Source organism: Vigna unguiculata, chromosome 10 (assembly GCF_037176805.1).
Source record: "Vigna unguiculata cultivar grain cowpea cultivar isolate G323 ecotype 2 chromosome 10, ASM3717680v1, whole genome shotgun sequence".
In the NCBI taxonomy this organism is placed as follows: Eukaryota; Viridiplantae; Streptophyta; class Magnoliopsida; order Fabales; family Fabaceae; genus Vigna; species Vigna unguiculata.
Window position 1 is genome coordinate 41,928,810 of NC_140801.1, and position 16,453 is coordinate 41,945,262.

Genomic DNA, 16,453 nt, shown 5'->3' on the forward strand with positions numbered 1-16,453 from the left:
CAAAAATTGCAAGAGAATTGGTATTGCTTAGGCACAATCACTTAGTCATTAGTGTTTTCCAATGGTTTTGAAGCAAAATTGGGTGTCTTCTTATGGTTTGTCAATGATTTACAAAAAAATAAAAAATAAATAAAACAAATGATGATTCACTCACCATTATTTTATTGTCAAGACTCAGATAATGAGAACTCTAAATCAACATCATCAATGGATTATAGTTCCTTACGCTTTAGTTCTCTACTCTCAACACCATCAACAGAGTTTCATCTCACATTATTGCACAACTACCCTCCAAAAAAGATTTATATTTTCTTTAAGAATTTTTGTGTTATGTGATTTTAATAATGATATATTTATTAAGAGAGGAATGAAAATTTCATCTTCCGGATAGTATTTGCGGTAGATGCATCATATATTGTTGTATAGTAAAAAGTTAATTATTATATGACTTGGAATGTCAAACTTTAGGATGAATGATTTAAAATTATTGTAGCATGTTTTACATAACATTTTTATACCTTTTTGTCCACATAAAATTTCATTTTCTATTCTGGTCCAATAAATTTCTTTTGATTAGTTTTATCTTTATTAATTTCATTTATTTTTTATCCCTAAGGGCTACGTAAATGATGATATGGCTAACAAAGGTTGAAAAACACACCATATGTCACCTATGTGATAGGAACTAAAATAAAAATCTCCCTTTGTAAGATAATCCTATATTAAAAGTTTAAAAATAAGCTCAAACAAATATGAAAGTGTTTAGGGTGCCAATATGAAAACAAATCTATAATTTGTAAAGATTGAGAAAGCATTTTTGATAGTATAGATTAGTTAGTTCTTTATTTGTTACAAAATATAATTGTTTGTTACTTTATAACTTACAATATATATATATATATATATATATATATATATATATATATATATATATATATATACTCTTTGTAGTGTACTAGAATATTTTTTCTAACTAATAATTAAAAATATATTTAACCCAATACAATATTATCTTAGTACATCTAAAGTTTTCGTTTCAATTTGATACTTTAAATTTAAAATTTTCATTTTAGTACCTTGGAGGATCTTTGGTATATAAAACTAGGCCTTTTGTTAATTTGTCACTAATCTGATTAACTTGGTTAAGTGTCACACACGCTGAGAAACTCTTATTTTTCACATGATTGGAGTAAAAAATGATATACTCACTTTAGTCTAAAAGAGACGCTTTATGGAACAAAAACGAAACCATTTAAACTTGGGGGAGTAAGTTCAAACTAAAAGTTCTTATTCAAGAAAAAAGATATATTTTTACCAATTTTTTTAATTCTAATGATAAAAAAAATGTATTTTTTCACTAAACTTTCATTGCAAAAAAAAAAAAATCACAATCTAAAAAATTGTCTAAACATTAAAACATAAGCAATGTAAAAAAAAAGCCCAATAACAACAAATAATAGAAAAAATTATTTTAAATCATTATTTAAAAATGTGGCTACCTTAATATTGTCTAAATAACATGTGATCACAACCATTATTGTTACATAAATATAAAGAGATCATAGTATTGTACCACAACTACAATTGCATATTCCATTTGTCAAACTAATATTAAAGCTTGAGTGATAAATTTAACATCAAAGATGAAAATTATTGCACCATGAGTTAAACAAAGTGAGGAAACTTAATTATGCTTAAAACCAAATTCCACATCCCTACTATATAATTTTTTTTGGAGTTTCGGATACTATTCCCCAAGGGTTGGTCATCCCAAATTGTTGCCTTCGGATGCATGACTCATGAAACTCTTGGTTGCCAAAGGTAGGTAAAAAATGAGGCCATGGCATGGTTGACAAATGGGTCATGGGGTGCATGTTATGCCTATAATAAAGGGGTATTGAGCCATGAAAAGGATAATGAGGAATGGATGAATGTGGGAACATGTGAGTGCCATATCCAAATGTTCTCATATCTTTGTTCATCCTTAAGAGCACTCTTTGTGGCTTGTGAGCATTTTGGTGTCCTCCAAGAGCTTGAGGGCTTGAAAACTTCTTATTGCAAAACATACAAGAGAATTGGTATTGCTTAGACATAATCACTTGATGATTAGAGTCTTCCAAAGGTTTTGGAACACTGAATGTAGTTTTAGGGTTTGTCAATGATTTACAAAAGAAATCAGATGATGATTCACCCACCATTCGTTTATTACCTAAACTCAGAGATAATGAGAACTCTGAATCAACATCATCATCGGTGGATGATAAATTCTCAATCTTACGCTTTAGTTTTCTACTTCCAACAGTATCAACAAAGAATTCTTCTGACATTATTGTATAACCTTTCAAACAAGATTTATATTTTGTAAGAATTTTGTGTGTTATATGATTTCAATAAAGGAGTATTTATTAAGAGAGAAATGAGAATTTCATCTCCCATTAAAGAAAATATTTGGAATAAACACTTCACCATATCCTTGTATGGTAAAAAAATTTAATTATAATATAAAATGTTTAAATTAAAGGAATGAAATGTCAAATTTTAGGATGAATGGCTTAACATTATTGTAACATACAATAGATAAAATGTTGATATTTCTTTGTCCATATAAAATTTGATTTTCCATTTTGGTACAATAAATTTATGTTGACTCGTTGTGTGTTTATTAATTTCTATCCCTTTTTATACCAAAAGACTACCTAATTAATGATGGTATGGTTAACAAAAGTTTAAAATCACACCATATGTTACCTAAATGATAGGAACTAAAGTAAAATCATACCATAAAAGATGAACCTATATTAAAAGTTTGTAAATAAACTTAAACAAACATGAAAGTGTTTAAGGTAAGAAAATGAAAAAAAAAAAAGGCATAATTTGTAAAGATTGTAAAATCTGTTATTTCTTTATTTTTTACAAAATATAAGGCACCCAATATTTTATTAGTTTTTTATTGCTTATGTTGCTTTATAATTGATTTTATATCCGTATTGTCTTTCAAGTGCAAAGTTATAGATATCGTTAAAATAGTTGTATATAATCCTAACTACTTATAGATCATATTAGTGCTTATATTCAATTCATGATGCTTGACGTTGAAACCTTATTTGCAAAAGAAATTGAATCTCATATGATTTTTGGTGTATCATTCAGTAATTTACTCCGACTAATGATAAAAAAAAGGTAATGTTTCATATAGAATTTATTAGTTAACTTATTTTACCAAGAAGTATGAATTTATTTGAAGAATCTCGTATCATTCACAACATATAATCTGTAGTGTATAACTCAATCATTTTTTTTCCAAATTATAATTAAAAATATACTTAATATTTTATTTAGAATTTATTAGTAACCCGTAATTGTTGAATTATTTTAATAATGGTCAATACCCTCAATTTTACCATTTTAATGAAATATAAACATCATATATTTGTGTGTGTATGATATAATTCAAACTTTGACTCTCTTTTTCTATCTCTCATTTTTATCAGAATAATCAATAAATGTATTAAAAGTTTCTTTTCAATTGTTGTTTTTGAGAGAAATAAACTATATAATTTAGTTTTACTCATAAAAATGCACTTAATGCATTAATCACTCTTGATTGTTTAAAGATCAAAAAAATGTGTTATAGTTAAATATGTTAATACGGTTAAATATGTTTTTAATTACTAAACTTATACTTAAATCTGAAATTTGTTATTCTAAAATTTGATACATTTTAGTCTCCAAATTTTAAAAATGAATGGATATAGTTCTTTTAACTCAATTATATTAAATGTTTTTACTTGTCAAACACATTTTAAGTTGACATTTGATGTATATCAAAGTTTGAGACAGAAATAAATTTTAGTTTCATGATAAATTTAGGGACTAAAATATATTTAACCCTACCTTAACTGATAAAAAGTCTAAAATTGAAATATTTAATCAAAATAATTAACTCATTCCTTTAAATACATAACTTTAAAGTAAGGGGATTTAGTAAATAGATTTGGTCTATTTAATGTTTGTAAGAAAAAAAATATCAGTAAAATATTTGAACTTAACATAGTCACATAAAGTTTATACGAAATATTCTATATTTTAAGATTTTATATTTTAAAAGGACATGAACTTTTCATACATGAATAGTTAGACGTATGTTTGATCATATTAAAAATCAAATCTTAATATAATAAGGTATGATTAATACAAAATTTATCTACTCAAATCATTTGTCTTTTTACAATTCTTTAGATGAGTGCTTACATATTTGAGTTATATAAGAATTAAAAGTCACACATTAGATAAAAAGGGGTAAGAATAATAATATATGAGAAGAAAGACCTATAATATCTTAAAATAGTGGGATGAAGGTGATATACTGGTTATGAGTTTACTCAAAACTCATTAGTGTTGAATCTTCTTAGTGTATCTTCCATCAGAAAAAAAAAAAAAAACCCAACACCACAAAATAGACATGATTATGGTCTTCTTCTTTATGTAAAGCACACAAGTATAATTTTAGGTTCTTTACAGTCCTAAAAGTTGTTACCTATGGTCTTCAATTTTTTAGATTTTGTCAAAATGATCAAAATTATATTTAGTTCTTAAAGATATGAGCTCATTTATTAATATATGAAATAACCAAACATACTTTGTATGTCCTCATTTTCTTCCAAATAAAAAAAATGTATTAGAGATTGAAAAATTGAGATTGTTGCATTTTACCTTAATGGAACCTTTATACATTACAATGTAAGTATTTCACATCTTTTTATCTTAAGTTATGTACCTTCTTGTATTATTTTATATAGTAAGCACATGATGAAGTTTCTTGCTCTAACATTAAAAAAAAAATCCTACTTTTCATTTCGGTCTTTTCTTATGTGTTCATTGTTGTTTTCGTATAAAGATATGTGATTCTCATTCTTTACAAAATTCATCATATTAATATGGCAAGAGTTAAAAAATACTATCATTTGTTTCTATTAATCGTACATGATACCTTTGAACATGGGTAGTTTGTTTATACATCATCCTTCATTTTTCCTCTCTACTCAATATCACACCTTTACTTTACCAAAAGCTTATCACTAGAGATTTGTCAATATGCCAATTAATGACAATAAGCTCACTAAAAAAGGTTTATATATTTGTGCTAATGTAGAAATGAAAACCTAAAGGTGATTTTGAATCTTTTTAATAATATTATAATGTCACAACAAATACGAAATTTCATCTAAAGATTTTCGAAACATGTTAATAGAAGTATGTGAACAAGGAACAACTTATTTTATCTTAGCTCACTAACTTGAGCCACATCTACTTTAGTTTCAATCTAAGGAGGTTTTGTTAGAATAAAAAAATGGTAAATGTTCTTATTTTAAATAATAACATATAAATAAAAATGTTCTAAGGTGTAATACGAAATATTGTTTAAAGACTTAACGTTAGGTTACTCATTGTGTTAAGATATATTGTCCACATTTAGACAACACATTGTCTAATGTTTGGAATAGATGAAACAACATCTACACTTAAAAGAAACATGATTTATGTAGAGTTAGGTGTATTTATAAATATAAATGCTTTTAATATCATTCTTCAAAGGTGTGTCTTTACGACATTTATGAAGAAAAAGTTTGCTTAGGAAAGTTAGGACAAAATGTTGGACTAAAGACCATCAAAAGATATATTTTAAACATAAAAAATGGACACTATCAACTACAACTAAATAAAGTATATGTTATCTATCAATAAAGTTTATTGATCAAAATGCATTAAATGTGAATTAATGCATAATGGATGTCTTCTTTAGCCTCAAGTTGTTGGTGATATAACTAGAAGACGTCCTAAATGTCTTACAAAAAAACTAACTTTCAAATGTTTCATATAAAATCATTCACAAATAATAAGTCATACCAACACCTATCTATGAATTCGTTGTGATAAAGCTTTGCTAAAAATGTATTATTTTGCCATTTAATGTTTTGCTAAGAAATATCTTATGTCTTAGCTTCAATATGTTTGGTTCATTAACATAACATTGAATTTGCAACAATCTGAATATCACTTATCTTGTCATCATATAGGGACATTGAATTTGTTTAAGGAAATACAAGTTCATCCAAAAGACCACAAAGCCAATTAATTTTGGATAAACATGGCACGATACCAAAACATTCCTAATGAAGCAAAGCAAAGAGAATTATAAAAAAGTAATGCGAAAATGAAACAAACTAGACTGAAAAAATGTAAGTGAGAACAAAAATCATATGCATGAATAAAACTTCAAGCATGAGCGAAATCACAAAGACGAGTAAGAATAGTGAGCACGAACAAAAATCACAAATCACAATCAAAAGCATGAACCACAATTAAGAAAATAAATCACAAGTACAACCATGAAACTACAATTTAAACAGAAACGATAAATCACAATAAAAAAATAGGAACCATGAGCATAAACAAAAACTGTAACACAAACATGAATCACAAATATTGGTTAAGAACAAAGATCACGAGTACAAATAAAAATTACAACACAAATAGAAATCACAATTCATAAATAATAACAGGAACTTTGACAAAACAATAGAATAAACAAAAACCACAAATCACATGTCAAGAATCGGTAATGACTTGAAACAACAAACCTCAAAATAAAAACATTCTTATCACCTCAAAATACTTAATGGAAACCAATATGCTACCATGTCAAAAAAAGATTTGAGTATCATTCTTATCATAACAAAATTACTACTTTGTGAAACATATAATTTAAAAATTAGAAAATCATTTTTTAATTACATAATCTTAAAATCAAATATAATTTTAAATTAGCTAATTTAAAAGTATGTTTGACTTTAGAACAATCTAAATTTTTTATAAGATCTTTGTTTGAAATTATACAATTTAGAAATCTATTCAATATAATCATCTTTTGTAAAATCTAAAATGCTCCAAAATAATAGTATGATATAATTTAATCATGTTTTATGAAATAATGTAATATATATATATATATATATATATATATATATATATATATTCTATTTATTTCTTTATATAATATCTTTTCATTTACTTTTGTAAATTTATATCACTAACTTAATAGTTAATCTGTGCAAACGTGCAATATTATAATTATAAATATTTTAATGATAATAGTACATCCATTTATTTATAGTATTTAATATTTATTTACAAAATCTAATAGAAATATATCATCATACTTGCATATAAATATATAAAAAAAAGGTAAGGAAGGATGTTGGATTCGTCACAGCAGTCTTTTATGCTATCCAATTTGGTAGTTAAATTATTAATTTTAATATTTTTAAGAAAACTTTATTATCACTTGTTCTTTCTTAATTGTTTCTCAATAAAACCTCACACTTATTGTAGTTAAAGATATTTTAATATAAAAGTAACCAATACACAAATGTTTAAAACATTTCTATAACAATCATTCTCAACTAAAATCATAGTATTAACAGCTTTATTTATCTTAAAGCATTCTTCCTCCCTTACAATACTCTAAATCTTCGGTTCGTTTATTAGAGAAAAAAAAAAACAGGTAGGGGTTAATTTTGCTTAATTAGTTAATAAAAAGAAACTTAAAACACAGTGAAACTTACAGTAGTATTTATAATTATATATATATATATATATATATATATATATATATTCATAATTTATTTCACTTCTATTTTCACATAGATATGGAACAAATGCTTAAAGCTGGGTCCTAATGCAATTTATTGCCAATACTGCTACCCACTTCTCTTTCAGAATTGAAAACAATTATAATTTTTTAAATTAAAAAAAAAAAATACAGATAAACTCTGAAAAAATCCTCCTTTTTCATTCTATTCCCTCCTTCCTTCTTCTTTATAAACTTCAAACTCTTATTCATTTTTTCTTTTCCCCATCAACCAATTATTATTATTATTATTACTAATGAAAACAATTATATTACGCGGATCTGTTATTTTTTTATAATACAAAATAATGAAACTATAATTACAAAAATAAATGTTAATAACTTTTAAATTTGATCATAAATAACTTTTATTTATTTTTTAAATAATTTGTATTTATTTAATTTAAATAATAGTTAAATTAAAAAAACATTTTAAATTTAAAAATCAGTTAAATAATAATAAAATAATAACTGAAAAGATAAAAATGAAATAAAATAGTGGTTATTAAAAAGAAAAATCTCCCGTATAAATAAATATCGATTATTATTATTATTATTTTTAATTTTCAAAATAATAATTAAAAAAACAAAAACATTTATATATATAGTAAATTTTAGTTATCAAAATAAAAAATATTTTAAGTAATATTATGTTAAAAATATTATAAATAATTTAAATAATATTATAAGTAGTTATTTGAATTATAAAAAATAACTATTAAATTAAAAAAAAAATGTATCTTTTTATTATAAATAATTATTTAAATTTAGAATCTAGAAATAAAATTAAAAAAAAAATTATCATTTTAATAGTTATAATTATAGATAAAAGAATGCTAACCGATCCACCTTATAGATATATATAGTTATCCAGTTATATATATATATATATATATATATATATATATATATATATAATTATAAGTACATGGTTATTAACTATTATTATTATTTTAAATAATAAGAAAGGTATCAGACCCATCCTCAACTCAAACTTATTTTCCCACACTTCTCTTCCACTTACTGTTAAATGAGTACACCAAACCCGACCCAAACTGAGGATGGGCCCTGACCCACTTCGCCGGCAATGGGAAAGTCCGGAGAAGAAGACCACCCTCTACCATCCACCGTCGCCGCCGAGGATCCATGGCGGAATGCAGTGGCGGCGGGCTGCGTCTTTTCCGTCGTTGGAATCAAATGCGTTATTGTCTTGCTTTTCTCAGTTGCAGTTTTTCTCTCAGCACTCTTCTGGTTACCACCATTCGTTCACTTTGCAGATCCCAAAGATCTTCATTTAAATTCTAAGTACAAAGGTGAGTTTCTAATTTTTTTCAAACAAATTTTTGGAACTCTCTCACTCAAGTATCTTTCTTTATTTAGTATTTTTATTTTAATTTTAGGAAAATTTTAAATTAAGAATAGAAATCCCTGTGCTGATAATTAGTGGATTTGTTTGTATAATTGGTGGGTTTTTTAGTGAAAGAGATAACAATGTGAGCGAAAATGTAGATTTTAACTTTGATGGGTTTTTAATTTTAATTTTAGGCTTGTTAAGAAAATTGTTAGCGAATTAATATTTCCGTGTGTGGGGCGGTTTTCAATTTTTGCTATTTATTATATTTTTTTAACAAAAGGGGAGATTTGTTTATTGCATTGTGGTTTGATGTTTTCTTTACTTTGAAAATTATTGTTAAACAATTATAATTGATTACAATTTTAATTTTAATGATACGGATATTGAAATTATCTTGATGTTGCACGTGAAAACAAAAAGGTTCCGAGTTTTAGGATCTGACACTATCATATATGCTGTTGTGAATTTTGGTTGAGCTCTATATGTCAATATTCATTAGTTGATAGATTTAATGCTTATGTTAGCATTCGCAAAGAGAATACTGGGTTTGCATAGCACTTTACCTTTTAGAGGAAGAATGAGGTGTTGTGAGTGATGACTTGAAGAACCATAGGAGGTTAGGATGGATATGAGAAATTGACAATATGACGGTTTGTTTGTGTTCTATTCTTTAAAATTGTTTTTTGTTTCAGAAAAAAAGAAGAAAAAACTAGTTTTAAAAGTTATTTTCAAAAGTGGTACCTCCTCATTTTTAAAATTAAAAGAAAATCTTAACATATTAAGGTTTTTTAGTACTTTATGCTTTCAAACTTATATTTATTCATACTCTTTCTTGCATTATCCTATCTTCTTCCCACATGCTCTTTACTATCTAAAAAGTAGATTTACAAAGTTGTTTTAAGAATAAAAAAGAAACACAAGACCCTGGGTGGTTAAATACTTCAGCAGATAAAAAGTAATGAAGGAGGCAGGGACAAAGAAAATTAAACTAACTAGAGGAAAATAGCAATTTTGTTGGATGATGCAGTAATGGCAGTTAGCATTGGAATATATGTAGTTCCAATATACTTCCTTTAATAACATATTTTAGCCTCGTACTTTTGCATGAAATGTCCACAATTTCCGACACAGTATTCTCATATCTGCTACAATAAATATATTTTATTGTTCATAATGATTTAATTGTTGGAATATTTAGAGTAAATAAGTTGCTTTGTACATAAAAGCATGAAATTAACCGTCTCTTTCTATATTTTTGTCGTCACGTGTGCAGGAATTAATGCAAACTAAATATGGAGTGGTTAAATGTTAGAATTCTATTTAAATAAAACCGTTACTAGTAATAATGACTCCATGAGAAATAACTGTTAATAGTGTATATCATTTTGATTTGTAATTCCTACCAATATGATTAGAGAAACGCATGTAACATCCACGGGATCAAATATAATAAAAGGGTTAGTCTTCCTCAACGCGGTGAAACAAAGTTTGAGTCCCTATTAGAAAAGTATTCTCATTTAGCGTTTGAATGTATCTAAAAAAGTTGTTTTTAAAGAAAGATAACTGTATGAAAAAAAGGATATATACATGTCATTTGACTCTATTTTATTATTTTGGAAAATCTGTTTCCAAAAAAATAGGAAGGAACAAGTCAGGTGCTGGAAATGTGTCGCCACATGTTCTGTCTTGTTTGAGAAATGAAATATTTTGTTTATGTTCTGGATGTGGTACTGGCAAATCAATTTTGTGATCATTATAAGTGGCTCAGAACAAAAGTTTTAACTTTTTATCGAGGTTTAAGCATGATTTTAAGTAGTGCTAAGCGCCCTTATCTGTTACAGTGTTTGCTATAGCAGAGAAGTTTAATGTAGCGGGTTGAATAGCTGTCATGGAAAACTAAGGGTTTGCATGTTTTTTTACTCTTGGAGTATCCACTACCTTAATGAATGTTTGGATAGGTGAGAGAATCAGTGTACAGCTAGTTCTATTTATGAAGGAAGTCATGAATCTTTACTATATAAATACAGGAATGAGGTGAAGAAATATGACATGCCCAAACTTGAGAGAGGGGTCACCACTTTAAGAGAAAGGATGGTCTTGGAATGGGGGAGTTTTTACAAGTTTTTTTGGAAACTTGTAATGTGTTATATTATATGATGAAATATTGTAGAGAACATAGGTGAAAGGTGTTGAACCCCATAAATTCATGCATTTGGTTATTTCTTTTATTTGTGATATTGATTTGTGCGTCTCACACTTTGGTTTTAATTAATTATGTTTGAAAAATAAATTTTCCCCAGTAGCAACATCATTTGTCTTGGATTTTCATTCCAAAATTGAAATCTGAAGATGGCATAATGGTGAAAATGATAAAGAAACTTTGATTTAGATGATGATGAGAGATAATTCCAATATAAAAAAAACTTGTATTTCACATTTGCTGGTGTTAACTTGTATGTTTTGTTTAAAGATGTTTTCACTGATAATTATAGATATTAATTCTCAATAATTTGTATTATTTGTTTTGAGTTTATATTCAGCACCTCTCCTGTGGTTTTGTCATTAAAAAGACACTTCAATGGGTGGTAAGGGAAGAAGGTATATATAAATAAACCCTTAGTCTCAATGAAACAGAGAACAAGGTATTCCAGGAACAAATTCAACTCTATGTAGCAGTATTATTGAATTTCAGAAAGTACTCAACAAATAATGAGTATTACAGAGAATGACCAAAACAGTATGAAAGAAAACGTAATATGAGAAATAGGTCTAGAGAGATAAGTTCATAGCAAAAACCATCCCCCCTTTCTCTCACCACAACAAACAGAATATATACTAAACTTTTGACCAATCAAAATCCCTCAACCTAGAGTTAGATATTTTAATTCTCGTGCTTTTCCTGCCTTAATGATCTGCCAGGTGTCCTTGCTGAATTGCATCAGTAATTGACTCTTCTGCCCCTCTATTATGCATTTTGTTGTTACCGGTCTCAGCTGCACTTGTTACTCTCAACTCTTAATAATGTGGAACTTTTGGATGTACTAAAACAATTCACCTCTAAAAATTTGACAATTTATCTCTTCTAGTTTTTTATTGGTCTTATAGGGTGCATTATTTTCCTGTGCCTTCTGACATGGTGCTGAATACACTAATCAGTTTGACTGAGAGTCATGTGTTGGCTATTCAAAATGTCTACGTGATGCAACATTTTATGATGAACCATTGAATGTTATCTTCAATTTTGTGATATATGAAAATGTCCTTATAATTATATATTTGTAAGCTTCTAACTCGTACGTTATATTATTATATAATTTATTTGATAAAGAATGTAATGTAATTCATATAAGCACGATTATATAATCTTTTTATTCAATGACATTGTTTTAACTTTTCAGATCATGATATCGTTGCAAGCTTTTATCTGCAGAAGCCAGTTTCTGTGGTAAAAGACAATATTTTGCAGCTTTCTGATGACATTTTTGAAGAGATAGGGGTTCCCTCAACCAAAGTAACACCTTCACTTGTTTCCTTTGTGAACTTTATTTACATTTTTTTTTTGCTAAATGAACTTTATTAATGTTAATATTATTTGATATAGACGTCATTCTTATATTTTAAAACCAGGTGGTCATCTTGTATGTGGATCTCTTACCACGATCAAACATGACAAAAGTCGTGTTTGCAGTTGATCCTGATGGTAAATATTCAGAAATGTCTGCAGCTGCCATTAGTTTGATAGGAGCATCATTTAAAGACTTGGTTATGCGCCAATCATATCTCCTGCTCACTTCATCCTTATTTGGTGTACCCTCGGATTTTGAGGTGCTGAAATTTAAGGGAGGGATCACTATCATTCCACAACAAAGTGTGTTTCCTCTGCAAACAGTGCAAACACTATTCAACTTTACTTTGAATTTCTCCATTTACGAAATACAAACAAATTTTGGTGAGCTGACTAGTCAGCTAAAGAATGGGCTACATTTGGCTCCTTATGAGGTTTGTCTTTGTTAGTTCTGTCCTTACTGTTTTTGCTGTATGGCTCTTGATTTTAATATTTTATATGCTTTCTTCAGTTCTGATGTCATGTGAAATCTGTCAATTATGGATTCTGTGTTCTTTTTTTGGATCGGCAATGTTAGTTGTTAGTATGTATTAGTGAGGCAGTTGAACTCACAACCTCTCTTACCCTCCCTTCTAATTTCTGTGTGATTACCTCTATATGGGCATTATGGATTCTGTTTTGGGATATCTATCAATTACAAGTGAACTCTATAAGCCAAAGGACTAACATATAGCATGAAAAATAAGCTAGATGTCTTGCATATAATCTTTAAATCTAGGAATTCCTTATCCTTACACAATATACATTTACCTATTCTTAATACTGGGAGTATTTCGAATATACTGATCTCACCAACCTGATTCTGATTGGTTTCCTTGTTGGTATGCAGAACTTGTATGTCATCTTTTCAAATTCTGAAGGTTCTACAGTAGCTGCTCCTACCACAGTTCAAACGTCTGTCCTACTTGCAGTTGGGATTACACCATCAAAGGAGAGGCTAAAGCAACTGGCACAAACCATAATGGGACATCATTCATGGAACCTTGGGTTGAATAACACTCAGTTTGGTAGGGTTAAGCAGGTTCGGCTATCATACATCTTGCAACACTCCCTTCATGGCACCGGCAGTGGTGGCTCTGCATGGTCACCTTCCCCTGCCCCTCTACCTCATCCTCCCCACCACCACCACCACCACCACCATCACCACCATCACCATCACCACCATAGTCACCACCATAATACACATGTTTTTCCTGAAACTTCACCTTCACCTGCACCTACAACTTGGGAAGGTGCTGCTTCACCTGAATTTGGTTCTCCAGCCCCTGCAAGAAGTCTGCCTGGCCCAGGGAGAAGTTCTTATGTTCAACCTCCGAAATGCCAATCCGGGTATAGAAAGAGATCTAGCCAAAATACTCGAAAACAGTTTGGTCTAACACCTGCAGTTGCTCCTACTAATGCCCCACACTATCCTGTTCCGTCACCACAGGATCGACCCTCAGCACATGGTTTTCATTTCTCAGTTCCTGCCTTAAGTCCTTTACCAAACATAGCATTTGCGCATGTCGGGCCCCCTCCTAAGAATGAACCATCTGCTGAACGTCCCAGCACACACGTTCATGGCCCCTCACCATCTTTATGTGAGTGTTGTTAATGGTTATTTGCATGAGCTAACATAAGAACTCTAAATTAGAGGCAACTTGTTTTACATGATTTTTGTCTGCGCATGTTTTAATGTATTTGTCATATGTTGTTATTAAATTTATCGAGTTTACTAAGGTTATAAAGGAATTAGAAATTATTAGCTTAATGAAGTTGAGCTTTGAAGGGAAGTAGGAAAGGAGTAAACTACAGATTGTGTATGGGTTTAAACTAACTCCTACTCTGCATGTCCTGAAGAAGTTCTTTCACTGTTCTGCATTGAAATACACTTTCATGCTTTGTTTTTGTTTATGTTTTTGTTGTCCCCTTCTTTTTTTAATGGAGGTTTCTAGTTCATCAGTATTAAATTTAACCTTCCAACATTAGATTATAATCATGAGCAATGCTAACATGAAATTCTTTGTTTCCGTAAGTTTTATGAGGGTTCCACTGAAAAGAGCACATAATCAGGTTGTTTTAATGAGATCATACATGAAATTCATCTTATTAAGAGAGAGTTGGAAAAAGTGTGTTACTAAGCTCTAGCTGACTTACCCGCCCTTAGGTTGACTATTCCCTTCATGATCCTGAGCTTTTCCAAACTTTTGGGTTTCATTGTATATGGGTATTGTCTATACATGCAATGCAAATGAACATAATGATTATTTGAGTTCTTAAGAGTATGTGGTAACTCATTAATTATAAATTACCATGGTTATGAAAATGGACCAGAATAGTTGCTTCCATTAAAAATCCAGTGGACTGCTCAGGTGTAGTTCATGAGTCTAAACTGACTGGAATTAGTCCATATCCTATAAACATAGAGAACTAATTGTTTTCTTTCGTTTTTTATTTGCAATCTTGAAATATTTTCATTCAATCAAAGAAATTCTTCTAACCAAATAAAGAACCTATGCTAGTTACAAAGGTCCATCATACACAAGGCTTTTATATCTTTTATGGAACCATATATTAAATCCTTTGATGGATTTAAATTCTTATTTGACTTTATTTCTGTTATTTTGTGTTAGTTTATCCTTTAATACTTTACAAAATGTTATAAATATATGCATTATTATTTCTGTTCCTCTGATTTTATTTGGCCAGATCATTGAACCCTAAAACATTGTAGGAGACCATGAAGTATTCCTTTGTACTGACATTTTCCTTTGCAGATTCTGCAGGTTGTGCCGGGACTGTTAATTGGATACCATTAATGTTTTCAGTAATTTTATTACTTGTATAAGCAAGTTCTGAACTATATCATTCAGCCAGATAAACCAGAGAGTTATTAAGAGTGAGTGACCTAAGCAAAGGCTATCTCACATCTGAGTGAATACAAGGTGTTATTAAGAGTGTAAATAGTTGATTAAAAAATCCAAGAACAAATGTGCCCTTCAAAGAGGGGAAAAAAATCTAGACAGTGGATGCGTTTTCAGGTCAAAGTCTTAAAGTGGCAGGCCTTGATTACGTGCATCCCTGTTGTTCTGTAACAGTAGATGCAAAAAGAAAATGAAAGGAAAAAAAATGTAACAATTTCCTTTTTGGTTCTCATGGCTTTTAAATCCAATATTGGATGTATTTCACACGTAGTTCACATATATATTTCATTTCATTTTATTCTTATGTATGGCTTCCCATATATTTATAAATGTGGTAAAAATTATCATTGGAGCTTCGGTGTTTTTTTCTTGTACTTTATGATGCAGCTGTTTTTCTAACATATTTGACTTTTCACTGACAATTTTCACTATTAGACTCAATGTCCATTGTTTGCTTCTTCTGTGTTCTTGATAACATCACATTGAACATCAAACTAAAATGGTTTGTGTGGTAATGTCAGAATCATTTTTTAGAAGGTAGAGTTCTCACATTTAAATGTGTATCTTATGATTTGCGCGTGTTAACTTTCTGTTCCTTTGCATCAGGCTTTTTTTTTTTAGAGTCTTCTTACATCAGGCATTTGAACTTAATTTAAACTTCATCTAGTCTTTATGTATTTGTGTAATGAGTAGACTCCATCTAGTCTTCAAACACAATACAGAATCTCTTTATTTTCTCCACTTATTTTATTTAATTTAATCCCCACACTTTTCTCCTCATTGATTATGAAAATGTTAATATATTTTGGTTTTAGTATAATAAGAAAGCAAAATTACAATTTTAATATAAGAACTTTAATTGAATTTTGTTAACAATTAAC

At 28.7% G+C, this 16,453-nt stretch overlaps 1 protein-coding gene across 1 annotated transcript; it reads left to right on the forward strand.

The window, feature by feature from the left end:
• The first annotated feature begins 8,673 nt into the window (after positions 1–8,673).
• Positions 8,674–15,876, forward strand: LOC114166069 (uncharacterized). The gene is made up of 5 exons (XM_028050722.2): positions 8,674–9,003; positions 12,443–12,555; positions 12,672–13,043; positions 13,499–14,249; positions 15,426–15,876. The coding sequence occupies exons 1-5, from the start codon at positions 8,778–8,780 to the stop codon at positions 15,494–15,496; spliced, it is 1,533 nt and encodes a 510-aa protein (XP_027906523.2). The 5' UTR covers positions 8,674–8,777; the 3' UTR covers positions 15,497–15,876.
• Positions 15,877–16,453: the final 577 nt, after the last annotated feature.